Genomic DNA, 27,508 nt, shown 5'->3' with positions numbered 1-27,508 from the left:
TCATTTCATATTACACTTGCAAAATTTTGAGAGCTAAATCATTTTTTTTTTATATTTTATATAAGTAACAGAAGTTATTAAAAAAAATAATTAAAATATTACATGTCACTATTTTCCTTTTTATATTTTTTTATTTTCTTTTCATTTTGGTTTTCCAAAACCAGAAACAGTTGTGGAAGTGGAAGAAGACAGTATTGATAAACCCATGGCGACGGCGACGGCGACGGCGACAAGGCCTGGTGTTCCAAAGTCGGCAGCTATTTCCAAAGGCTATAATTTCGCTTCTACTTGGGAACAGGTTCATTCTCTATTTTCCTTTTTCCCATTTTCTACAGTGATCACATTTTCTCCAGATTTACTAGATTTTTGTGAATGCATAACCAAAATTATGTACATAACAAATTTGATGACTGCATTGCACTGATCGCTGCGGAAATTAATGAATATAGTGAAGTGCTGTTTGGAGAAGGGGATCAAAATATTTGCTTCTGACATTAATGTATTGCTGGAGTTGTTGGATTCCTTGCAGATTAAGGAAGTACTTTCCAGTAAATATATTGGTACTGAGTTTCATAAATAAAATTTATCAACTTTTGACTGACAAAAAAAAAAGAGAAAGAAAAGGGTATCAAAATTGTTTCTTTGTGTGATGTGATGAAGTTCTCTCATTTAATTTCAAACCTGTGTTTGTTTGTTGCTTCTTTTCAATGACAAGATTTAGCTGCTGGTAATTGTGTAGCATATTCTCAATTAAACTATCTTTTCATGTTTTATTCTCATTGTAATGTGACATTGCTTCTCTTTTTCCTCGTTGGCTAACTAGCTGTTTTCTTATCTACTGACACTTTTAGTTTTAGCTCATTCTTGCAATTGCTATTGGAAAATCACCATATCAGTAATCACCTCCATCATGGATTTGATCTTTTATTTTTGCGTTTGTTGGCCCTCAACATGTCAAAGTATATTGTTTGTACTGATAGAAAAGAATTGTTTGTATGTATGTACTACATGTGTCTATTTCATGTCTATTGAAAGTTTTTCTTTTCGATTGACTAAATCAGCATAAGTGGCTATCTTGATGTTTATATCTTCAACGACTTGAGCTAGTTTTCTTCTTACAGCATGCTCCGTTAACAGAGCAACAGCAAGCAGCCATACTAGCACTTTCCCATGCAGTTGCTGAGAGGCCTTTCCCGTCCAATTTGGTGAATTTTTCCTTCTTGGTTGGTTTCAGAATACAACTATCTCAAACTCAATTACCTGAAATATGTTTATATTTCACTTTCCAGGATCAAGTTTCTGGACATGATAACAGTCTCTCTGTCTCAACAAAGCTCAGTTCTATGGAGGATTCAGGGGCCATTGAAGCAGTCCTTGTGAATACAAATCAGGTGAGTTACTTTTGAGAGTGTGGAGTCGAGTTTCTCCTATTTGGTGAGTAGTCTCCGTTCCCTTATTTTCTTTTGGTGCACACAGAGAGTACTTTTGTTGTAAAGATGATTGGGTGGAGTTTGTAGACAATTATATCTTGTTGTAGATGCTTTATCGTTTGGCATAGCCCTTGTATACAGCCAATTTGCCCATGATTATGAATGAAAAAATATTTACTTGATTAAAAAAACAATGTTTAGTTGGCACGTCCTTTATTTTTTACATTTCCAGGTTGCAGATCTTAATATTCCATATTTCAAATAAGGGATCATGAATAATTTATTCCCTTATTAAAAAGGTTGCATGGTGAGCTAAATGTTGGGCAAGGAATCAAAACTAATAAAATTTTGCAACCTATGCTTAAATATAGAGATATATTTGTGCAAGACTAGAAGTTGTAGTGTGTTGTACTCAGTGACTTATCAGCCACACATAACTGCTAAACCAATGAACATTTTTTATGATAAGGTAACTGCTAAATTGATGAGTTGAACAGAAGGCCTGATAATTGCTTGTTAAGAAGCCCCATCCATTGTTTTGGCTTACTAGATAATATGCCTCTCATTTTGGTCCTGATGATTGTCATTAACTAAAGAGGAAACACCTTATGCGGGGCAAAGAATGACTGGAACTCACATTTAGTGAGAAATGATACTGATTGTCAATGTCTTCCAAGGTAGAAATAGCGAAATTGCATAGAATGTGTTCAGGGATGATGACCATAGTGGCTGTTTATGGCCTGGACCCTACCTGCTTGAGTAGAGCAGTAGTTGTGTCTATATATCAGAAAGACATGCAAAGCAATTTGTTCTAGAACTTTCCTCCATATTTGAACTTTAGTATGCCTTTCGTGCCATGGAGTATGTTTTTAATTCTTAATTTGCATGCATGTGAAATGATAGAGATAGCCCTAGAAGTTATTTTCTTTTTCTCCTTCCGTTTTATCTAATGTCTTTTGGTAAAGAGATTTTTCAATCATTATGAAATATATACCTTGTCACCAAACAAAAGTTCTTTGTCAAAGACATCCAACAATTTATACACACAAGAACCTTGTGGGTGCACAAAAAATTAACTATAGGAGGTGATTTCTCAACTGTACAAAATCATTATCCACCCCTTTCAAAAGACCTACTCTCTCCTTCCAAAGAACCACTAGGGCTAATGGAGCTATATCCCGTGCCTACATCTTCTTCTCTTTATTGTAAAGTCCCCCAGCTAGTCACATGATGAAGGTATGGTTTTCCATATGTGTCTCTTTCCATTTCCGACGCCTTTTCCTGTTCAGCAGAGTTAAATTTCTTCACGGATCTTGGCAATTTGCATGATTCTCTTTACTTCAAAATGTTAAAAGTTACTGTCATAACTGTCAGGCTATTGGGCAGTGTAGCTGGAGTTAATTACCATCCTCGGCCTCCATTTCACTCATGTTGCACTTTCTGCATATATTCAGGCATTCTTTGTTGAAGGAATTGCTCTATTAGTATTGCTTCATATGTCACTGTCCAGCAGAAGCAATCCACTTAATAAGAAGCTTTAGTTTTCCAAATTCGTTTCCATGGCAATCTTTTTTTTGATGAAATAAGATGTTGTATTAGAAAGGCAGTCGTTTCCATGGCAATCTTTGCATTGCATTCTTGTATATGCTTGAATACTGAATAAGCTTAGTTTTGTAAATGATGATAGAAATGGCATCTTAAGTTGACCTTTTCTGTAATGCTGCTTGAACTTGATATGAGTTTCCTCTTCCCCTTTGTGCTGTTTTGTTGATACAGTTTTACAAGTGGTTTGCGGATCTTGAAGCAGCCATGAAATCAGAGGTTGGTCTTAGCTTGTTTATATGTTTTCTGTTTCTTCCAAAAGTTATGACTCACATGCTTCCTCTTTTCCACTTGCTGATAAAAAAATATAACATATGCTTTCTTTCTGTGCATAGACTGAAGAAAAATATCAGCATTATGTCAACACCTTAACAGAGCAGATTCAGACCTGCGATAGTATACTTCACCAGGTATTCTGAGAAGAAAAACAATGCTCTTATACTCTTCTCTTGAGCCTTTTTGTTGTTGCTGTTCATCTATCTATGCTTACTTTCGAGTCGACATGCCCTTGCCCTTAAAAATGGCTCCATTGCAGGTGGATGAAACACTTGACTTATTCAATGAGCTGCAGTTGCAGCACCAAGCAGTGGCAACAAAGACTAGAACCCTTCATGATGCATGTGATAGACTGGTGTGTCAACCCATTTCTCTTAGCATGTGTGGTTACTTTAGCTATAGATTGTGCTTTTCTCTTTTTATCTGTTCAAAATTTTGAGGAGCAGAGGAGCGGAGGAACATGAATTGTATGATAAGAGGATAGGTTTGTAATTAATGGAGTTCAATTTTTTAATGGACATAGTTTTGCCTTGCTCTATGATGTTGAAAGTCTTCATTCCCAATCTACTAGATGGATGGATAGTTGCCAAATATCTTCAATTGCCACCTAGTACCAAGTAAATGCATTTCTTCATTTTGCGTTTACTTGTTTTTTCTTCTATCTGAAGTTGCTGTTTGTCTTAAAGCATTATCTAGGTACAATTCATGTCAATATTGCGTATTTATGATGTCCAGTGGGTGGTATTTGAAATTAGGAAGTTCCCTTTCAGTCTCTTATATTAATGAACATGTGATGTACATGTAAAGAGGTAATAATTAACAACAAGGAGCTGCATTGAATAATCTTCTTGTGTATTTCTTGTTTATTTGCAGCTTTTGGAGAAGCAGAAATTAATTGAGTTTGCAGAATCACTTCACAATAAGCTCAATTACTTTGATGAATTGGAGAATGTAAGGTCCGACTACCATTTATGTTGATAATAATATTCCATTGCTATTCAATTCCTTTTGCACTAGTTTCCACAGTAGTCTATCTATGCCTATGCTGAGTTGCGTATGGTTCAACAATCTCCAAGGTTAGCTTTTACCTTCATATCCTCATTTTCCTACCCTTAATTTGGGTATCTCATTTCTGATTAGGGTTAGGTTTAGGATTAGGGGGATGCGGATGGACTGCATCAACTTTATTTTGGGTGCAGAGAGTTAATGCTATCTATATATTTATGCTTTGATACATTGGTGAGGAAATATACCTAACTGAGAGTTTGAACTATGGAAAACAGCTTTAAGAAGTGAGAGCTTTCTGCCTCAAGGGATGTGTTTCTTAATTAGATTTTTTCCACATCCACACACCGGAGGGCGGAGCTTTATTCTTTGTAAATTAAGCTTTGATGTAGATCGTTTTCTTCCTCGTGTTACAAATGAGTCATCCAAAGCTATTCTTTCTTGGCTTTTCCAATCTAATGCTTTTGGATTATTTTGATGTCTCTTGCTTAGCAAGTTATTTATTTAAGGTGATTTTTAATCTCGTCTTTTGGTCAACTCTTATTTCTCCTATTTATGTGCTAGGTGGATTCTAAAGGAAAATTTTTTCACTTGTGAGATTGAAAATGAGAATTCCTGTTTAAAATTCCCTATAGAGAAATAGCTTTTTCACTCTCCACTGTAGATATTTTTGATTTAGTTACGCCCATTAGCCTAAAATATTCTAATGCCTTCTTGTTTAATTACATCTAATTGGGGCATTGCATCAACTTGATTTATCTTGTGCTAAATTTTCCCTTTAAGTCCTACTCTTCTTCTTGAATTTCTCTAAATGTCAAAATACCCAGTTTTGTGTTTTTTTTTTTTAATTCCTCATGGTTGTCTTGCACTCCTGTTTGCAGGTTGCGACCACTTTTTATTCTCCTAGCATGAGCGTTGGTAGTACAAATTTTCTTCCATTGCTTAAAAGACTTGATGAGTGCATATCGTAAGTGACATTTCATTTCATATTACTGCATTGAAATCTATGAATATTAGAACCACTGCAATGATGTAACATCCATACTTTTCTTTGGTTATTTGTGAAGTTTACCATGTGGACATATCTAGAGTCACAGGTTTCTTGTAGGGATGTAATTCTTTTATCAAGATTAAGTCCTGTTGAATTAAGCTTGTAAATCTATGCATAAGAGCACTAATAACCATTGTGTTTCTCCTCTGTGTCACTGAAGATATGTTGAGAGTAATCCACAATATGCAGAGTGCAGCATTTATTTGGTCAAGTTTCGACAACTTCAGGTACTTAAGAACTGACATCAACATTATGTAATCTACTATCATATATGAAATCACATTTCTTTATACAGTTGGCATGGTTTTATGACATTCTTGGACGTAAGAATTCTAATCCCATTTCCCGTTCTCTCTCTGTGTCTGTTTTTCCTTTGTGCTCCTGTAACCAGTCTCGAGCTCTGGGAATGATTCGCTCTCATGTTCTTTCCGTTCTTAGAAGTACTTCTTCTCAGGTAAATCTGCTTTATGCTTCACTGCTATATGCACTACAATCTTTGACTTGCAGATGAATGGTTGTATCTCCGGAGATAAGTATACCCATTTCATCAGGTTCAGGCTGCAATACGAAGCAGTGGTGGTAGCAAAACATCTTTTGCCGAGGGTATAGAGTCATCTATAATATATGTACGCTTCAAGGCTGCAGCAAATGAGGTAACATTGGAACATCTCCTTGCTTTTTAGTTTATAGAAACTCTATTAATTCGTTGTATCAGAATGAGTATTTCTAATCTCAAAAAAAAAAAAAACTAGGACTAGATTTTACGTGTAATCCATGAATCAAATGATCTTAGTTACCTGCAGCTTAAGCCTATCTTGGAGGAAATTGAAAGCAGAACACCTAGAAAAGAGTATATTCAACTTCTTGAAGAATGCCACAAACTCTATTGTGAACAGCGCCTTTCCTTGGTGAGTAGTAAGCTGCTCCTTTTAGTTCTCTCTCTCTCTCTCTCTCTCTCTATATATATATATATATATATATATTATGTCTTTTTTCTTGGTTATTTTTTTTTCTTCTCCTTGTTTTGTCATTTTAATTAGTACTCCTTCTGTTTCATTTAATTCAGATAAGAGATATAGTGCAACAGCGGATCTCTGAATTTTCCAGGAAAGAAGCACTGTCGTCTTTAACTAGATCTGGATGTGCATATTTAATGCAGGTACATTCAAATGGCTTCAGTACTTTTTACAATATTTTGTACTGGAGAACAATATGATTATTATATCTTGCCTTACAAAATTTGGATGACTGTTCTTTCTATGGTGATGGTGGTGGGTTTTTTTAGTGTTGGTGGGGGTGGGGGTGGGAGTATCAGAAGAAGAAGATGAAAAGACACAATTCAACGTTGACCTCCCAGTCTTGATAGTCATATGAACAATCCACATTCATTTTTCATTTTATTTGACAGGATGAATTCAAAGCAATTATCTCACTCTCAAAAAAATCAAAGTAACTAGTTGTAAATAAGTGAGTCACGTCTTACGTTTTCTTTTAGCAGTTGGGTCATCTTAGTGTAGATGAATATTTCCTCTAACTGGATCTAGGATAAATGAGCTAACACTATAGCAGCCTTGGTTTCTTTGAGGAAGGAATCATATCTATATGTTTTTCTGTGAATCACTATTGCCAAATATATATATGAAGTTGCTTCTAACAAAGTCTTGCTAAAGGCATATTAGTGTAAAATTGTGATATATGTCTCTCCATACTTTACCTTTGACACCGTAAATGCAGGTGTGTCAGCTAGAGCATCAACTCTTCAATCACTTCTTCCCATCATCTTCAGAGGACATTTCGAGTTTGACTCCTCTTGTAGATCCTCTGTGAGTTGCCTAACTTCTTTTGTGGGGTTGTTTCTGCATTTGAACCATTTTGCTTCTTACATATTTCCTTTCCCGTTTTCTCTTTTCTAATTTGCTTCTTTTCCCTTTTTCTTGTCTTGGTTCGTTTGGGTGGGTAGGGGTGGGGAGGTTTGGATTATTTGTATTGTTTTTCATGCACCTTGTAAATAAGGAGCCAACATTGCGATTTTTTTGCGCCTGTAAGACTGTCATTTTGGTAGCTTGTGCCGTGCTGAAACTTCCCTGCGCCAGAGTTGCTATCAGTGGTAAGTGGGTGTAAACATTTTCAGACATTATTTGAGTGCTAATAAAATCAGTGTGGACTATGAGGCGGCCCAATAGCTTAGTGATTGTCACTTTAGATCTTAGGGCTAGCACAAGATTAGTTCCTGCTTTGGAATTTGAAGCAATCCCGTGGGATCTATGCCTATCTATTCCTTTAAAAGAGCTGCTAAGATTCCCTCTGGTTTGGATTTGCACCTTGCTTCGACCATCAGTTACGAATATGTGCTATATTTATATATCAAGTTAGTGTGGTCAACATTTGCTCCTGCGAAGCTTCAACTACTTTTATGACCTTAAATTTTAGACTTTGAGATACAAATGTGGAGGTTACAAGTGAAACTTATAGTTACTTCAAGGCAAACGAGGTCCTTTGAGTATACACCTTAACTTATTCTCCAAAACAGAAGTATAAGCTTTAACCTCAAAGGTGGGTAAACCGTTACTTTTTGAAAAAGGTGGAAGAACAATTATTTTAGTGAAGGGTAAAGAGTTGGCTCATTATCCATTAAGTTTAAACCGTGTACCAGTTGGCCCTTGGGATTTCTCGGTTAGGTGGGAAAGCAGTCTTCTATGCCCAGAAAAGTAGAATCATGAAGTCTGGTCTTATTTGTTTTCATGAAGATTAAGATGTTTGAATTTGAATACACATCTGAATATTAAGATTTAATGGTGGTGGTGGTGATGGCTAGCGGTGGTGGTTGTGAGTAGTAGCTAATGTTGGTGGTAGTAGTGGTGGGTGGTGGTAGTGGCGGCTAATAGTGATAGCTATTGGTGGTGTTGAATGATAATGGTGGTTTGACTATATATAGTGGTGATTGTCGGTAGTGATTAGTGTTTGTTGTGGTAATGGTGGTTGGTGCTGATAATTGTAAATGTGGCTAGTGGCGGTGATGATAGTTGGTGATCTAGTATCTAAATACATTTCATGGATCCTTGAAAGCTGTTTTAACATACCTGATTTTGTTATAAAGAGGTAAGGTTCATGTCCCCCTCTTTTTTTTTGTACATTATTTTTAATGGACAAAGTAGGGGTCAAGCTAAATCTCCCACTCCTAGTAGAAGTAGACCACTAGAGATGGCTGAAATAAATAAATAAGAAGTGGCAGTATTGGCAGCGGAGGTGGCTGTGGGTGAGGATGGCGGTAGTTGATAATTATGGGCGGTAAGCTGGTAATGGCAGTAGCGGCGAATGGATGAAATTGTTGAACTAGCATCTTTGTAGAATTTTAAAAAAAGATATCTTAATGATATTAAGATTTTAATAATTTAGATCTATTCAGACCCATTAAGTGGTTGTAACATGAAAAAAACAAATGCATTTAAGATTTGAATGACCCAGATCTAAAAAATAATCGGACTTAATGACTGAGATATGAATGGTTAGGATTAAGACCATCATTAAGTGCAAATAAATGAGGCCTAAGGAAACCTAATTGTTGTCAATTACTACGTGTGATGTGCTTCTTTGTGAATTATCTCTTTGCTGACTCCTCTCACTATCTGGGACTTCCACTCACCTCCCCATTGGTGATAGATTAAACGAGATGTCCATTGCACCTGTACCTTTCTTTTGGTTCATAAGTTCTCTTTTTTCCTTCTCTGGGTATTTTAACTTACATGTATGTCCTTCCAGATTGTTGGGCAGAGAGACAGAAAGCCTTGCGCTTTTGTCCATCAAAATTTGACCTAGAGTATAAGCTTCATCATTTTTATAGTTTTTCTTGTCAAGTTAATGTGATTAGATGATATCAATGAAGTGAGTTCAGTTTCTGAAAACATCAATGGAGCGAGTTACGGTTACTGATAGTTAATCTAATGGCAGATTTTCGATGTTGGTAAGCTTAATCAGTAGTGGAACATGTACCTTTTATATATAAAAAGGTAGTGGAACATGTTATCTGGTTCACTTGATAACATTACTCTTCTCTTCGCTCCATTCTATTAATTGGAGATATGCAATCAGATATTCTCTGCCTGCTGCATTCTCAAGCTATATTTCAACTAGCATCCTTTATTTGTAAATAAGCTTATTTATGTTGTCCATGAGAAGTCATATTTTGAGCTTATGTCCCAGCACAATTACATTTCCTTGTTATCTCTGCATTACATGATATGAACATTCTGTGCATAGCATCTAAATCCACGTGCTCCTGACCCATCTCTCAGTTGGTCCAGTTACAGCAGTTTAATGAAGCATTGACACATTATACTCCCTCCGTCCCATTTTAGGTGATGGTGTTTAAAAAAGAAAGAAAGACTTTTGAAACTTGTGGTCTATAACATGTCATAGACATTTATGTGACTATAAATCATATCATTAAGCATAGAAATGTGAGTTTAAAGTTAAATAGTTTCCAAAAAGGAAAAGGTGTCATTCTTTTTTGGATAGACTAAAAGGAAAATGTTTTGCATAAAATGGGACAGAGGAAAGTATTATCTATATGCCCTGAATCTGCTGGAACTTGAACTTTGTATTTTTGATGATAAGTAACTTGATCATTATATGCCTTAAGGTTACAATTACCTCCCTACCAACTGCAGGTGTACTTTCCTCTATGATACATTGCGTCCTAAACTTATTCACGAAACAAATCTGGATGTTCTTTGTGAACTGGTTGATATCCTTAAAGTTGAAGTTCTAGGAGAACAATTGAGCAGACGGGGGGAGTCATTGGCTGGGCTACGTCCAACGCTGGACAGAATTCTAGCAGACGTACATGAGCGATTAACTTTTCGTGCTCGCACTTATATCCGTGATGAGGTAACATCCCAAGTATTGCTCGGGCATTTCATTTAAATGCTGTTTGGCGGCATATCTGTTACTTGGACATGAGATAATATTATGCGAATCTTTGCTCATATAATTGTGCCACTTACTTTAATCTCTTTAATTTTATTTTCTGCTTTCCTTGATTTTACCCCTTAATTAGCACTCTCATGGATAGATGAATAGTGCCAAAATTAGTTACAGGATAAATAAGGACTTTTTTTCCTGTTGCATAAATTTTGGTTAAAAATGGAATGTTCATTTATACCCAAACATAAGCAGGTAGTATCTCATGGTATATACTATATACTGTTGCTCAATATCTTAACTTTTTCTCTTTATTGTTTTCTTAGCTGCACTATCTTCCATTGCTGTGATATGTAGTACCTTCCAAACAGAATCGCTTATTAGTGAAAATGAAGGATCTTTCATTGGAGTTTGAAGCACTTATCTTTTCAATTCTTTCTTATGATTGGCTTATCATGATAATGTACTCGGAAGTTGACTCTTGCACAGTGGAAGGAATATGCTTTGCGCCAGACTTCTGACAATTGGACATATCCAAGAGGCTCTTGAGTGAATTATACCAATTTATGTGATGTTGAGTAACCTTTTGGAATTTGAATCTAGTATGTACTTCATCCCTTTCTGCAATACCTGGTTTCACTTAGTGTTGGACATACTAAGGAAAAATGAAAATCTTAAAAGGTTGTACATTATAGTTTTTCTCTTTTTTGATAACTAAGAATAGTTTTATAAAAAGGCACCAAGATTGTGCTACTGAGGTACAGACAGAGCACAAAACATCTAATCTACACTGAAGTATGCAAGCCCAAAGCCCTGAAAGGGAGAAGATTCCAGCCAAAGGCCTTACTAGTTACAACTCTCTGTTGCTACTTATTTACAAGTTCATGAAAAAATATTGGCCTATCCATCATTATGAGGAAATGCTTTCATGTTTACCTTATTTTTGGTATTGTTGATTGATATTTGTTCAATGTTCATTCGGTTCCCGAGCTAATCTTTTCTCCTTCCTGCCATACTTCCCTTTCTACTTTGTGCATCATTTGTTTGGATTAATAATGCAAAGTGGTATGAGCTTCAATGTTGTATAACTTCGCTTGAGATGTGTTTAAATGGGAAACATGGTCAGTGATGATTCATATAGTTGGCCCCAACTAGTTCAGAGTGAGGCGTAGTAGTTGTTGGTAGGAGTTCCAATGGATTTGTATGGAGATGAAAAATGTCGTCTATTAGGGAATATGATAAGTTGGGATTGATAAGAAAAAGAAATTAGACCATATGAGTTGGGGTGACTGGAGTAAAGCGCACATGTATGTTTGGTTTCTGTATGCTTGAACTTCCTCAGAAGTAACCAGTGGTCTACAAATAATTTCGTCTGCCTTCTTTCCCTGCTTTGTTTTCAGATTGCAAATTATCTTCCTTCAGACGAGGATCTGGATTACCCTAAAAAGTTGGAGCAATCTGTTTCAGCAGAACTGGATTCACCATCTGTAAGTGCCAAACTCCTTGTCCTGTGACGTGTATTCTGTTGAATTCTGTAACATATATCTTTAGAGGAAGTAAGATCTAGGATGGCTTTTATCTCTATCTTTTTTTTGGGTCTCCGTAATTTTTTGGTGGAGAAGTTTGCATTCTCTTATGGAGGTTCTGTTAATCAATATCTTGCCTTAATGGTGTGAACTGACTCTTCTTGACCTGTGATTCTAGTTGGATGACATTTATTGCACAGTACGAACTACAAAGCAAGCTATATTAAAGTTAAAGGTGTAAAAATTGGAAATTTAGAGGTCTGATGGAATTTGTATATTAAAATTCTTTTTTCTTTTAAGAAAGAGTTATAGGATTTCTGGTAGTATAGACTATAGAGCTTTTAATTGGTTATTTTATTTTCAATAGGTCAAATTTGCCGCTTTAGCAACCTTCACAAAGACTTGGTGTATATCAATAAAATTGTTTTAGAAGAAAATAAGTTAACTTATGCTGATTTATGTAACTTGAATTTGTTTTTTTGCAGATACTTTTCCTGCCTCTTTGCTGTTAAACATGATTTTCTGCAATTTTGCACCATATTCTATGTATCAGTTTTTTTTTCTTTTGCTACTTCGCACCATATTCTCTGATTCCTTATTTTAAATTTGGTGCAGACTGAACTAAATCAAGATGTTTCCGGAACCTGGTATCCTCCACTGGAGAAAACCATATCATGTCTATCAAAACTGTACTGTTCTCTAGAAACAGTTGTTTTTACTGGATTGGCTCAGGTAAGCAGTTGCTTGCTATCAGTGTCCCTTTTAATCGTAGACAGATGTTACTGGATCCTTATTTCCTCTTCTTTTTTTTTTCTCAGGAAGCTGTAGAGTTCTGCTCGTTATCCATTCAAGTAAGTTTTCTTCTTTAGTTGAAGTTCATGTATTCTATTCTGCTGATTATTCTGTTAAAATTTGTGATCTTGTATTTTTCATATTTTTTGTTCAATATGCTATTTGTATTGCTGAACTTCTAATTCCTTCAGAAAGCTAGCAAACTTATTGGAAAAAGATCGTCATCAATGGATGCACAACTTTTCCTAATAAAGCATCTACTCATCTTGAGGGAGCAGGCAGGTTTCTCTTACTTGCTTATGAAATTCCTAGTTTTTGTCATAGCTGCAGGATTTTCTAACTTAAGATGCCTTCCAGATTGCCCCATTCGACATAGAATTTTCAGTCACACATAAGGAACTTGATTTTTCACATTTGCTGGTGAGTATTGAGTATCTACTATTTATGCTGGTATTTATTTCTTCGTTGTCCACCACTTCTCTGCTGCAGATGTATATTTCTTTGATAATTACATTATCTAACTTGGAGAAGAAGCTCTTTTTGGATATTTTTCTAGTTTGTTATGAAGGCAGAGTTTCCACTAGCAATATTAGATGGAAATCATCTCTTATGGAATCAAGAAGAAATGGAAAGTTGACTTCAGTGAATTCACACTAAGTAACCTGTTTGATCTCTGTTGTCAACTTTGGAACCCTTATCATTTTCCTTCACAATTTCCCTGATTTAATCCTTATGCTAACTCTGGCTGACACTGCTCATGGATGAATGCTGCATCAGGGCAGTTATGTGTTATTAATTTTTCCCTTGATTGTCAGTAAAATTGAAGTACAAGTCATTTCCAATCAAAATCTTAGTCAATTTGGAGTTAAACTTATGAGTTGCTTCCTTCACTAATTTTGGCCGAGTCAGACGGTGAGAATGCTCAAGTAACAGACTATCTCATGTATACGATTCTGATCCTATCCAGGATCGTGAAGACAGTGGTGTACTTGTACGTATAGCATATCAGAGCTGTAGACGAATAGTTGTCAGGTACCAAATGCAGGGAAGATTGGGTGGTAGTAGGATAAGGCCAGTCCAAACAGAGGTGCTTCCCAATCTCCCTGAAGATCCTATCACCGAAAAGTTAAAAAATCTCTGAAGTCCAAATGATGCTAGCTGGAATAAAGATCTTTCTCTGGTATGCCAAAAGAATTGTCTATCCTATCTTTGTCCAAAAAAAAAAAAGAATTGTCTATCCTACCCATAGGCTGGAGATACATTCTTGTCCAATAATATACTCATATTTCCTTCAAGCCTAATGCATCTTACAATTCCAAACATTGCTCATCTCCATAAAGTTTTGTTCTTGCTAGAATATTCCAAAACCCAAAATTGATGCAAAGAACAAGCTTAGATGACTTAGTCAGCTGAAGAATATCTTCTCTCTGACACAAATTTTGAGGAATGACGTAAAACTCCCCAAAACATCTCTTTCTATACTGCAAAACAACTGTAAATTTTTGGAACATGTTTTTATGTATTCTGGGAGTGTGCTGGGTAATGCCTAAGACCACTAAAGGTTTGCTGATTAGTTGGAAGGATATTGGGAGAAGAGAAGCAGATGAGGACCGGTGGGAACTGATCCCAACCTGCATTTGGTGGACTTTGTGGAAGGAAAGAAATATAGGATGCTTTGAAGATACGATTAACAACATTCAGAAAATCAAGATGAACTGCCTTAGTTTGCTTTACTTTTGGTGGAAACAGGATATGTGGGGGTTGGGGGGGGGGGGATAGAACTTTTTGTTGATTTTATAGGAAATCTTTTTTTGGATAATAAGGGAAACCACAGCAGCCACCCTTTGGGTGCGGACAGGGTAAAAACCCCACTCCTATGCAATAGCTCGCAAACCACATTGGAGAGGTAAACCGCACTAGGCAATCCCGGTGCGACGAGCTCAACCCAGAAGGTAAACCCCTTGCTTTTCAGTGGCAATGGGTTTCGAGCTTGAGACCTCCAACATGAAATTCCCAATCCCAAACCACTGGGCCACCTCGAAGGGTGATTTTATAGGAAATCTGTTAAGACTCCTGGATTAGTGTCTATGTTATTTGCCTTACCCAGAAGGGGTTGTAACTGATTCATTCTCATCATTTTTTGGATGATGAGTTCTGCTATTTTTGAATACTAAGTTACCTTTCTCTCAAAAAAAAAAAAAAAAACAAGCTTAGATGACAACAATATGCATGTTGCACCCAAGATGCTGAATGATCTGCCACGATTCCCAGCAAAAGAACAATGTGAAAATAAACGAGAACGAGTCAAGTGTATAACCCCCACTATTGTGAAACTCATCAAAGGCCTCCATGAGCCCATGTTAAAGTATCCCATTACGTCTGAGAAAATGTCATCATTGCCCAACAACAACAAAGATTGTCTAAAATCCTCGCTTCCAAGGTTTTGATCTAATGGTAGGATGTGTAGTGCGTGATATGTGGGTTAGGCACACACTATTGGTTTGAACCCTGCAACATATGAGGACCTCCTGGATTTAAGTGGAGAACGGTAAAGGAGCATGCTCATTATCTACTGAGCTTCAAATTGTGCATAACTAACCCTCGGGGATTTCTTGGTTATTAAAAAAATGATAGTCTAATATCATCTTAGAGTAGGAGATTCCACTTCTAAATCTAGGCTTGATAGATTCATGGTGTTCACTGATGGGGAGGAGATGGTTCCAAATATGTTGCAAGTCCCTTTTCTCAGATTGACATCAAATCATTTGCCTATCAGGTTAGATGGTAGTAGGAGGAGCTTGCATATTCTGTTCAGGTTTGAGAATATGTGGCTTAGAGCACCCGACTTTGTTGATAGAGTTAATGCTTGTTGGAATGGGTGTGAAGTTGTTGGCACACCATCTTTCTGACTTGCTTGCAAGTTAAAATTGTTAAAAAGAGATATAATGAAGTGGAATAAGGAGGTGTTTAGGAGGTGGAAATTAAAATGAGAGAGTTGATTAATGAAGTGGGGGAGAATAGAGCATGCGAAAGGGGTGAGGAGGTTAAAAGAGAGAGAGAAAGAGAAAAATTGGAAGGAGGAAGCGAGGGGGGAGATTGCTGCTATAGCAGTTGCTCAAGAGACTAATTGGAGGGAAAAATCAAAGGCGTTATGGTTGAAGCAGAGGGATTCTAATACAAAAAAATTTCACAGAGTTGCAGTAGAAAATAGGAGGAAGAACTTCATTGAGTCTTTTGGTGTGAATGGTGTAGTGTGAGGGAGAGGAGGAAGTGAAAGGGGCCAATGTCGGTTTTTATGATCATTTGTTTAAGCCATAAGGAAGATATCAAGTGGAGACCGAAATTGAGCGGGGTTGGGTGGGTTAGTTTTTAGGTAGATATGAGAGGGAATGAGGGAGTGGTTGTAAAGGGTTATAGATAAGAAGAGGTGAGGGAGGCAATGGAGAGTTGTTGGGGGACAAAACTCCGGGACCGAACGGATTCACTTTAGCTTTTTTCCAACAATAGTTGGAGGATAGTTAAAGGTAAGTTGATGGAAACCATTGTGAGGTTCCAAGATACTAGGGAGTTTGAGAAAAGTCTTAATGCGTCTTTTATTACCATTGTGATTTGTGCCAAAGAAGGATGGAGCGACCAATTTACGGATTATAGACCTATTAGTCTGATAGGAACCACTTACAAGATTATCTCTAAGGTGCTTTCTAATAGACTAAAGAAGGTTTTGTATGTGTACTTCTCAAACTGCTTTTGCGGAAGAAAGACAAATACTGAATGTTGCTCTGGTGGCAAATGAAGTGGTTGATTCTAGAAAGAAGAAGGTATTTTCTGTAAGTTGGACCTTGAGAAAGCTTAGATCATGCGAATTGGGAATTCTTGGATTCTATTATGTTGAAGATGGGTTCTAGAAACAAGTGGAAGAGTTGGATCCAACGAGTTGAGGGAAGTTTTTCCTTATTTATATTGTGTATCTTGCCAAAGAGAGAAGACAGTCTAACAAATTAGTGGGTCTCACAAGGGGGATATTCATGGGTACTTAAGATTCGGTAGGAACCTACATGATTCAGAGATTGAAGAATTTGACAATCTGATTGAGCTTTTACATAGGCTTACCACACCTAATAATTTATCCGATCTATGGAGCTGGCGAGAGAGTGGAGATGGGTTATTCATTGTTAGCTCTTGTCATAAGAGCTTACTAGTGAGAGGGGAAGATACTTTCCCCACAACTCTATTTAGATTCCTAGAGCTTCAAGGAAGGTGTGTTTCTTTGTAAGGTTGGCGGGAAGGGGTGCGGTCTTAAAAGCGGCAAATTTGAGGAGGAGGAGGATCACCTATGTTAGTTGGTGAGTTATGGGTAAGTGTGTATGAGAAAAACAACGTGGCTAATCGGTCATGGAGGGTGGCCCTCAACTTGTTTAGGATGCAATGGGTGATGTCGGGCATAGTGAAGGAGGCATGACAAAGTTGGATGCCGGGCACAATGAAGGAGGCTTTACAAAGTTGGACTCATAAGAGGGGGAAGAGAAGCTTTAGGGCATAGAGTGTTGCCCATTTAGCAATCATGTGGGTCATTTGGAAAGAGAGAAATAGGAGGGCATGCAAAGGAGTGGAGCAAGACTTTGTATAATTGCAGAGTAGTGTTTTGTCTCTAGTTTCTTTTTTGGTGTACTTTCGAGGTCCCTATTTGCATAGAGGATTGAATCTCTTATGTTGAGAACCATATTTTGATTTAGGCTCTCTACTTTTGATATATGGCTTGTATACGGGCTATTACCTCCATTTGTTAACAAAATGATTTACCTTCTCAAAAAGAATAATTCTGTAATTCTATAGTGGACTGGATCATCAGTTTAAGCCTTCAAATCTGAGCTTTGAAACCGTGCGTAACTGATCCTCGGGGATTCTCGGTTATAATCAAATGATTATCTAATCACATCTCAAAGCCATTGACCATCTCCTATTCTGTAGTGGAATAGACCATCAGTTTAAGCCTTCAGATCTAATGCTACATGTGTCCAATTTCTTAGCTTTAGAATGTTTGATTGACTGTTAGATTGTAAAACTTACTTTTATAAATTTCCAGGAGCATCTGAGGCGGATTCTAAGGGGTCAGGCATCAATCTTTGACTGGTCGAGATCAACTTCATTAGCTAGAACTTTATCTCCACGAGTTTTGGAAAGTCAAATTGACGCCAAAAAGGTACCTGATCCACTTAGTTTACAGTAGTTTTCACTTGAGTAGCTTTTTGTATCAATGGATGTTGTTATTTTTATTTAACGTTCTCGGCTCATCAAAAAATATTAATCTACATGCATTTTGGTTGACTCTTCTGTATGAACGATTATCACTTAATTGTAGTGTCAAAAAAAAAAAATAGTGTCAAAAACAATTATCACTTAATTAATCACTCTACACCTAAATTCCAAACTTGTTATTATCGACAGTCGTCATAATATGACAACTTTTTTACTAACCATTAACCTGCATCACACTCCTGGTGTATCCGTACTTAGGAGCAGTTATGGTTGCTCAAAAGGTTATTTCACATAGGTGAATTTCAGTATAGAGAAGTGTTCATTTCACTTTTTTGTTCTGCAATCTGTTCCACAGTTCTTTGCTTAGTGATCCCATAGATTGGTAAACAACTGGAGGGCATTGAATAGCATACTAATGTCGAATACCATAGTTCATCACTATCCAAATTAAAAAGAAAAAAAGAAGACATCTAGGAAGCATGTATTCTCAAGCTCTGAACAGTGAGGGGCAATACATTGTACACTATAAGTGAGTGTGTCCCTTCAAGAGCTGTGTTGATCCTTGTTTAGCAGTAGCTGACTGATCCATGCTGATAATGATTAATGATGTCTGAGAACTCTTGATTGAAGTTCTTTTTAAATTGCTAGATTGTTACTGGCCATATGCTAAGAAAATTTGTGCTTCCTCGTTGTCACGACCCAACCCACTATGCCGTGCGGATACCAATTCCAACACCTAGATAGGAGCACCCTTACCCCAAAACTGAAACATGAAATGCGGGAAGTGAACAAATATAGGCTAAACACGTTATTTAAATACATCAATACTCAAACTTAGTTAAAACAAACTACTTTTGTCGAGAATTAAATTAAGCCCACCCAAGGAACCAGTCTAAACAGGTACAAGGGCTTCTAAAGAGTACAAATTATGAAAGAAATAAGACACAACCCCCACCCTAAGGAAAGAGGAGTGGAAGCTGATGTCGGAGATCATTATCGTCTTCTCCTATGAAACGTCAGCAACTAGACTATGCCAAGTGATATAACAAGAGTACTATCCGTACATACAACACGTACTAGTAGGCATCATCAATCGATCCGAATCCCACATAATATCAATGCAAATAATCAAAGAAACATGAAACTTGGAGATATAATTAGGACTCCGACCCTTCAATCACTACCCTGGAACTCATACGCTCTATCCCAAGTCACCCACCTCCTTCCGCCATCAACTCTACCATCTAAGCCCTTTTCGCCTCATATCAGATCATAACCTAACACTTCTATTACATAGAGACTTTCCGAACCACTCATTCTATCAACACCATAATTCCTCTACTAAATCCAAGTCCACTACTAACTCTGTTAACCGGTCTACTACTCTCTCTCAAGCTCTCATGCCAACTCCCTGGCCCTTGACCAATTTACTAAGGCACCTGCAAAACTCCCACTAAACTACCTTGACTCAAATCCCTTTTATCAGATATGTCCCAGACCACCCCTTGACAAAACCGTGCAAACTAGTGCATAAACAAAACTCCCCGTTAACATCCTGACTTAACAACCACCCGAGACATGTCCAAAAACATAACAATCAAACATACTTGATTCATCATACCTTTCGAGTAACCCAAACCACCAAGGATCCCTAAGACATCATTCATAGTGTTTAACATGCAATCCCGATTTAAATTTTTTTGAGTTCATTCGTAAGACGTGTGTCTACTTTTTCAACTTTAAGTGCTTACTTGTGCACACCCAAAGTCAGACGACATAGATGACAACTAAGGCCAAGTTAAAGAGCACATTTCTATATTATAACTTTGTTTTTCTTGTTCTTTTCCTGTCAATTTTCTTAGTTATTCATTAGCTCTATCATCTTTTTTTTGATAAATCAAATAAATTATATTAATTTATGCCAAATCAGAGTTCCATTAACATTATTTGTGAAATTCCTTGATGCATCCATTGCAACAAATTTATGCATTCTCAAGATCATACAAAGAACTTAAAATTGGCTTTGGACCGGTATTCTATCCCAATTGTTCTGTAAATACAGTTTTATTTTCTTCACCATAGTTCTATGGCAAATAAAACACTTATTTGCTAATAATTCTGATGCCCCTTCCTTTTCTTTTGTTATCATAGTTTTTAAAGTTGGAGGTTTGGATACGTCCAGAGTCTAAAGAATTATGGTTAAGCAAGCCAAGACTGAATACTTGGAATGCAAGTTCAGTGATGTGACACATGATTCTGACGTAGAAGTGATGCTTGATACACAGGTCATCCAAAAGAGAGGTAGTTTCAAGTATCTTGGGTCTATTATCTAGGGGATTTGAGAGATTAATGAGGATGTCACTCACCATATTAATGTCGGGTGGATGAAATGGAGGCTCAACTATGTTGTATGGGGTAGAGTGTTGGCCAGTCAAGAATCCTCACATTCAGAAGATGAAAGTGGCGGAGATGAAGATGTCGCGATGGATGTGCAGGTATACTAGGAGAGACGAGATTAAAAATGAGTATATTCAAGACAAGGTGAGAGTGACTTCGGTGGAAGACAAATGTCTGAAGCAAGGTTGAAATGGTTCGGAAATGTGATGAGGAGATGCATGGATGCCCTATTGTGAAGGTGTGAGAGGTTGGGTATGGATCGATTCAGGAGAGATAGTGGTAGACTGAACAAGTATTGGGGAAAGTGATTAGACAAGACATGGTGCAGTTGCATCTTACGGAGGACATGACCTTAGATAGGAAGGTGTTGAGGACACGAAGTAGGGTAGAAGTTTAGTAGGTCGGAGTACATCCATACTAGTAGGTAGGAGTGTATTGTCTTGTTGCCCTTATCAGTAGTTGTAGTACTACTCTTTTAGTTTCTTGTTCTTTGATTTCTCTTACTATCTATTGTTTCGTGTAGTTCGATTATACTATTATTTTATGGAAGTACTGTTCTGCTACTTTCAGTTGTTTTTGTTACTGTATATTGTCTCTTGTATGTTTCCATTACGTTTTCTCTAAACTGTTTTTGTCTTGAGTTGAGGGTTTATTGGAAACAACCTCTCTACCTCACATCTGAGGTAGAGCTAAGGTTTGCGTACACTCTACCCTCCTCATACCTCACTTTGTGGGACTACACTAGGTATGTTGTTGTAGTTTTCAAAGTTAGGTATAGGTGGAAGGGTGGTAAAACAGGCTTATGTTCTCCTCTTTGTCCAGTTATGCTTGATGATTTGTTATCCTTCCTTTCTTATTTTACCTTCGGCTTGCCTCTTCCTTTTCTTTGAAACAAGGGTATCGACATTAACATTGAAAGATGCGACTTTATCAACCCTCATCCTTGGAAAAAGTTGGGCAGGGTGAAATAGATGGCTATATAAATGATGAATACAAAATTTTTGAAGTTCAATTTGTNATTAACATTGAAAGATGCGACTTTATCAACCCTCATCCTTGGAAAAAGTTGGGCAGGGTGAAATAGATGGCTATATAAATGATGAATACAAAATTTTGAAGTTCAATTTGTAAAAAACTTCTTTGAATGCAGGAATTGGAGAAAAGCCTGAAAACTACTTGCGAGGAGTTCATTATGTCAGTGACTAAGTTAGTTGTGGAACCATTGCTTTCTTTTGTGACAAAGGTTAGTTCTGTTTTCCATTTTCACCGTTTGTTGTTTTCTTTATGTAGGAGCAATCTTTCAACATTTTCAACTTTATTCTTTAAATAATTAACGATTTCTGTCGGGGTACCTTCTCTTTTTTTGGCTTCTTTACTTGCTATTTCTTTTTCCTTGAGCCAAAAGTCTATCAGAAACAACTTCTCTACCTCCCGAGGTTTGTGTACACTCTACCCTCTCTACCCTCCCCAGACCCCACTTGTGGGATGACACTGGGTATGTTGTTGTACCTTTTCTTCTCCTGATGAAGAAAATTTTCTCCATCCCACATGTCTCATTCGCTACAAGTGTAAATTTGCACTATTTATAAATAAGTAAGTGTAAGCTTCCATCTCCTTGTATACTTTCAACTTCTTTCATACATTTCTATATGATTAATTCACCACCATCTTTTTCTCATCTAATTTTTGTATTGAATCTTACCAGCTGTGTCTATACCTTTGGGCTTTGACATTAGAGTTTGGGACATAATACCTATGTCTCTTGTTTGTCTTATAACTGCCATTTGAAACAATTGTAGCTTTGTAGTATTATAAGAAAACCCAAACATTTTGTCCAATTAACGGATTCCAGGCTGTACAACTGAATTATATAAACGTGGATTTTCCTGATTGTATCTCCATAACCATTTCATTAGTCAATATCTTAACTTCGGACGCTCTTGGTGGTTTTATGTGAAGTTGAACCTTCAATGAGACAAGTGTCAAGTGGAGGTGGTGGTGCAGCAACTGTTGACACAACTTTGAGGAAGAGGAATTAGGTGGTAACAGAGTGGAAGGAAACATAGTGGTGTATGGAAGGAGGAATAGGGAGAGGGGAAAGGAAAAGGAGGGGTAGGAGGTGAAGATAGGGGGAAATAAAAAGATGTGGTCAATGGATATTAGGATAAATAATTGTAATATGAGAGGGATGAGTGACCTGAACGAAACGGTCATCATCAAGATAGGCATAAGAAAATGCGGGTAAATCTACCCCACTTTTAGAAACTGAAATGGAGGTGTCAGATAGTATTGTGAGACATATGCGGTGTTAAGGGGGTAGGGAAGAACGTTGGAGGAATGAGAGGAAATTAGAGATTGTGGAGGTTAAGAAAAGTGAGTTTATGTTAGCAGCTCAGTTTAGACACACTGGAAATGGGATGGGATTTCGAGGAGGGGGTTATGGTCTGTGGGAGGGGTCTAAGGAGAATTTTTGGGAAGAACTTTAGCTCTTTACCTGTCTCCTTTATTTTTTAGAAATCTGGTACTCCAAGGAGATGGTTAAAAACCCAAGAGCTGCAAATTATTGGACAAACTGAAACAAAAACAACATACCCAATGAAATCCCACAAGTGGGGTCTGGGGAGGGTAGAGTGTACGTAGACCTTATCACTACCTCGTGGAGGTAGAGAGGCTGTTTCTGATAGACCCTCGGCTCAAGTGCAGCAATTTCAGGTATAAAGAAGAAGACAGTGACAAAAATACAACAACTAATAGGAGAAGCAGTGCAAAGCCTACAAGAAAAGAATATGAACAGCCACCGAGTAGTGCAGTAGCCTCAACATAATAAACAGATGAAGATAGATATAAAAAACTAGAACTAACAAGAATAGGGCTAGTACCACGACAAACACCACAAGCCTGAACTCTCAAAAGCAAGGCAACACTCCACTACCTACTAACCTTCTACCCTAATACACGATCTCCACACCCTCCTATCTAAGGCCATGTCCTCGGTAATCTAGAGCTGCGCCATGTCCTGTCTAATCACTCCTCCCCAATGCTTTTTCTGCCTACCTCTACTTCTCCTCGTGCCTGCTACATCCAACACAACCTTTAAAATTCAAGGATGACGGAACTGCCCTCTACCCTTCCCCACCTAAATACTGGACTTAGTTCACTTGGGTTGGGGCTCAAACTTATAATGTAAGACACAAGTCCTTCAACCTTTGAGCTAACCCCTTTGAAATTTTACGTAGTCATCACTCATCACTATATCATGTATAACACAAAGACACCAATGTGAAATCTATAATTTAGGTAACTAGCTACTATAACACCTGTTATCTATAATTCAGGTAACTAGCTACAAATACCATCAATTATTTAATAAGATGATGCTGATTCCTTAGTAGACATCATAAAACCCTTGTAAAATGATTTGCTTGTTTGGAATCTGCAAATATGGCTACTATCATAGCCTTTTTGCTGATTTTCAATATGTGACCCTCTTTTTTACAAAAACAATAAGTGATTTAGTTCGCATGATTGTACTTGACATTGTCGGTTTTTGCATTGGGTGGTGGTGGTGGTGGTATGGCCCCGCACTGTCTCTATTTTGAGTCAATATCATTGGTATTTGACCTGAGACGTATTACTGATGGACATGGGAAGCAGTAATAGGACTTGTAATCAAGGTCTGAATGCATCGTGAGCTTAAGTGTTAGAGTTGAAATCTGATGTTTTTATGACCTTGCAGATTTGTTCATTTCCTTATGAATCTTCTTTTTTAAGATTTTAACTATTAGGTATGAAATGTCTTTAGGTTACGGCTGTTAAAGTTGCATTATCTGGTAGTCAAAATCAAAAACTGGAGTCTGGGATTGCAAAGCCACTCAAGGATCATGCTTTTGCTTCACCAGAAAAGATTGCTGAGCTCCTTCAGAAGGTAAACAGATAGATAAGCTTATCTTTTGTTGAAATAAAGAAAAAACCTTTGTGCAACACTGATTTTGTTTTACACAAATTGCTGAATGAACCAAAATTACCAAACCAATCAATTTACTGTTTTTTTAATCAACAAACATCATGCCTGCTGATCATTTGTTATTCAATCAGTTTCTCCCTCTCTTTTGACTTACATGCTGATTCATATTTGGCACAGGTCAACACAGCAATAGATGAAGATTTGCCTAGGGTATTGGTAAAAATGAGGCTGTATCTGCAGAACTCATCGACACGTGCAATACTTTTCAAACCCATTAAGTAAGATCTTTTGTGCAGTTATATTGTAGTAAAACCTGTTTAATTTGTTTATATTTTAAATCTTTATACTTGTGAGAAGTAAAAGCACAGGAACATATTATTGAATTGTGTAAACCACATTATTACAGTGAGCCCATACATTACAATCCTTTTACATGTAAGACGATATACTGAGCTTCTTATAAATGTAACTTATACGTGGACTAGTGAGGGACTAGGTGAAAGTACGTGCAAGCTAATTATTTGATGTCACAAACTTTGTAACATTATCTCCCAACAGCTAAGTTGTGGATCAAGATGTCGGATACTTACATGATTTATATTTTAAGATTTTAGGGGTATGAATCCAATTATGGACACAAGTGCGGGGATTATGCTAAAAATAATTCAAATATCTTTAAGTAGAGTTATGAAAATATGTCTAAATTATGGTGGACTATTTGGAAGGAAAGCAATACACTAACTTTTGAGAGCAAGTTAGGTGTAACATGACGTACTAATCATATACAAACCATTATAGACTTCTTGAGTTCATTGCACATTCAACAATGATATTGACCTGAAAATATCTCTAAAGCACCTTGTGGTTGCAAACTTTTTAATACAAATATCTTTTAATGATAAGAAAGATAAACCTAAATTACGATTTCACCATATCTTTTGTTTTGATTTCAGAAATAATTGTATCTGTGTCAAATTTCTCTATCTATTTTGGTGAAAGTATCCAAAATAGATTGATCCTATCCGGTATAGATCCCACACCCACAACCATGTCGTGTCGACATGGGTATGACACCAAATGTGAAGAGTCTGTGCAACTTAGCCTGAGGGTGTTTTTTTTCTCTGATGAAGTGACATTCAATCTAAATGTGTTTAGTTCTCCAGTGGAACATCGGATTTGGCACAATATTAAAGGCAGTTTGATTATCACACAGGTTCCATCTAATTGATTTCTTCAAATTTCAGTTCTCTGAGCAATTGTTTCATCCATCCAAACCAGATCGAGTAACCACACTTAGGTTCTTACTTTTCCAAGATGTAATTGTACTCAGAATTTATCTAAAGCATACTTCTGTTGTGATATAACTATACTTGATCTAGACAAGAGCGGCCTCAATACTTAGAAAATACTTCAATCTTCCTAAATCCTTAGTTTGGAAGTTCTGAAAGAGATGTTGCTTCAGACTAGTGATACCATCCTGATCATTGCCAGTAATACTGTAATAGCAATACGTTAACATAAACCACCAAATAAATACACTGATTGAGAGTGATCAGCTTCACTACAAGTCATGCCGAACACCTGAATATCTGTGGTAAGACTGTACAAAAAGAATGACTCAAAACACGTTGGAAAAGTGCGCTGGGTGTGTGGAGCAGATGCACCGCCGTAGATCTTGTTGTTGCCGGCACATGGGCGTCCATGAAGGGTCAGATGCTGGAGGGGCTTGCTGGGGTGTTCTCACTTGAGTTTTCTGGACCTCGTGGTAGTGTTGGCTTTTTGCACAACACTCACAAAAGAAGAGATGACACAAATTCAGCCCTAACAGTAGCTGGAAATTGAAACAAGGTGACCTGTCTGACTGAGTTCCCTTTCCCGGATGTGTCTCACCAATGCTTTGATACCATAAGTCAAGGCATGGGAAAATACTATTGAATTATGTAAACCACATTAATACAATCAGGCCCTGTTTATAGACATTACAATCTTATCCATTAATATTCTAACAATACTTTGTGTCTGTATGTGTCCTCTGGTGGGTTTAAGTTTCTGAAATTAGATATAAATTCATGCTGTTCAGACATAAAGAAACAACAGTTCTCCTTTCTGATGTCCATTCCCAGCATAATCTTGTTCATTCCCTAATTATGAGGGACAACTTGTTGAAATTTTTGTCCCGGTTTACTTTTCATGATGTATTTATGGTCACAATAAGCTACAGCCTATGCATAGGCGGCGTGCCAGAAAATGTAACTGGTGACAATGGCTTCCTACAAGAATGATGTAATTATTAAGGAAATATGCAAACAACACACTTTATTTAATTTCTGTGTGTTATGGTCATGCTTTGTATTGTTGCAAATTCTGTACTTTGTACTTCTTTTATCATTTAAACGATTCTGAGACTCTAAATCCGTTTTCATATTTGTGCAGGACTAATATATTGGAAGCACACATTCAAGTCCTATCCCTTCTGAAAAAAGAATATACACCTGAGGATAGACAAGACCTTGTCAAGATGGTCTCAATGCAGGATTTGGAAGCTAAACTAGATAAGCTTCTATAATGAGCTTCCGTTATAGAAACTTATCATTCAGTGGTTATCATAAAGCTTCTACGATGAGTTCCCAAAGCGATGCTTTCTTCAACTCCAACTTCTGTAATACCAGAATTTATCGTGGTGGAGGTTCTGGGAACTTCTTGGCATGAAGGAAGGTTTTAACCCCAGTGCAATTCATATACATCGATCCTACAGTAATTATAGATCATACAAGTAAAGCTTTGTTGAAGAGTTGACTTCGGGATTTGTCGTTATCAGAAGAATTTCCCATTGATTCCCTCAGGCTGTGAACAGAACTTTGATTGTCATAGTTTGACTTGACACAAAATCTAATTAAAAAATGAGAACTTTTGGGACAGGATCTTAAACATATTATAACATTTGTGGGTGTTATAAACTTTTTGAAACATGTGATTTTAAATGTGTCAATAGTATGTGTAGCTATAAACTAAACTTCAATGAGCTGGGTTGTGAAAGTGAAAACCCTACCTTAATTTTATAGTGGGATCAAAGCATTTTATGATGCAGGATCCTATTTCCCTATTCTTCAATAGTATGGTATCTTCACTTTTTCTTGCTCTGCTTATAAGCTCCCGTAGCAATCCTGTGTAATAGTAAGTAGTTGTGAGAACATAAAAGTTAATAAGCTCCCGTAGCAATAGTAGCTATTGTATAATAGTAAATAGTAGCGAGAATAGAAAAGTTAATAAGCTCCAGTAGCAATACTAG

At 37.0% G+C, this 27,508-nt stretch overlaps 1 protein-coding gene across 2 annotated transcripts; it reads left to right on the top strand.

Moving 5' to 3' along the window:
• The first annotated feature begins 145 nt into the window (after window positions 1–145).
• LOC125855271 (conserved oligomeric Golgi complex subunit 3-like) lies at window positions 146–27,189 on the top strand. Of its 2 annotated transcripts, XM_049534982.1 has the most exons (25): window positions 146–298; window positions 1,122–1,205; window positions 1,290–1,391; window positions 3,207–3,251; window positions 3,368–3,442; window positions 3,568–3,663; window positions 4,182–4,259; window positions 5,195–5,280; window positions 5,525–5,591; window positions 5,756–5,818; window positions 5,916–6,017; window positions 6,168–6,272; window positions 6,431–6,523; window positions 7,099–7,187; window positions 10,032–10,251; window positions 11,685–11,771; window positions 12,426–12,542; window positions 12,629–12,661; window positions 12,794–12,880; window positions 12,960–13,022; window positions 17,686–17,802; window positions 21,406–21,498; window positions 24,058–24,180; window positions 24,397–24,497; window positions 26,653–27,189. In XM_049534982.1, exons 1-25 carry the CDS (start codon window positions 206–208, stop codon window positions 26,783–26,785), a joined length of 2,352 nt encoding a protein of 783 aa, XP_049390939.1. In that variant the 5' UTR covers window positions 146–205; the 3' UTR covers window positions 26,786–27,189. The 2 variants fall into 2 exon arrangements, with proteins under 2 accessions (XP_049390939.1, XP_049390938.1); XM_049534981.1 differs by having other exon boundaries at window positions 1,122–1,391.
• Window positions 27,190–27,508: the final 319 nt, after the last annotated feature.

This window comes from Solanum stenotomum, chromosome 2, assembly GCF_019186545.1.
Source record: "Solanum stenotomum isolate F172 chromosome 2, ASM1918654v1, whole genome shotgun sequence".
NCBI classification, from domain to species: Eukaryota; Viridiplantae; Streptophyta; class Magnoliopsida; order Solanales; family Solanaceae; genus Solanum; species Solanum stenotomum.
Note: the sequence above shows the minus strand (reverse complement) of the source record. Positions and strands in the feature narration are given on the sequence as shown.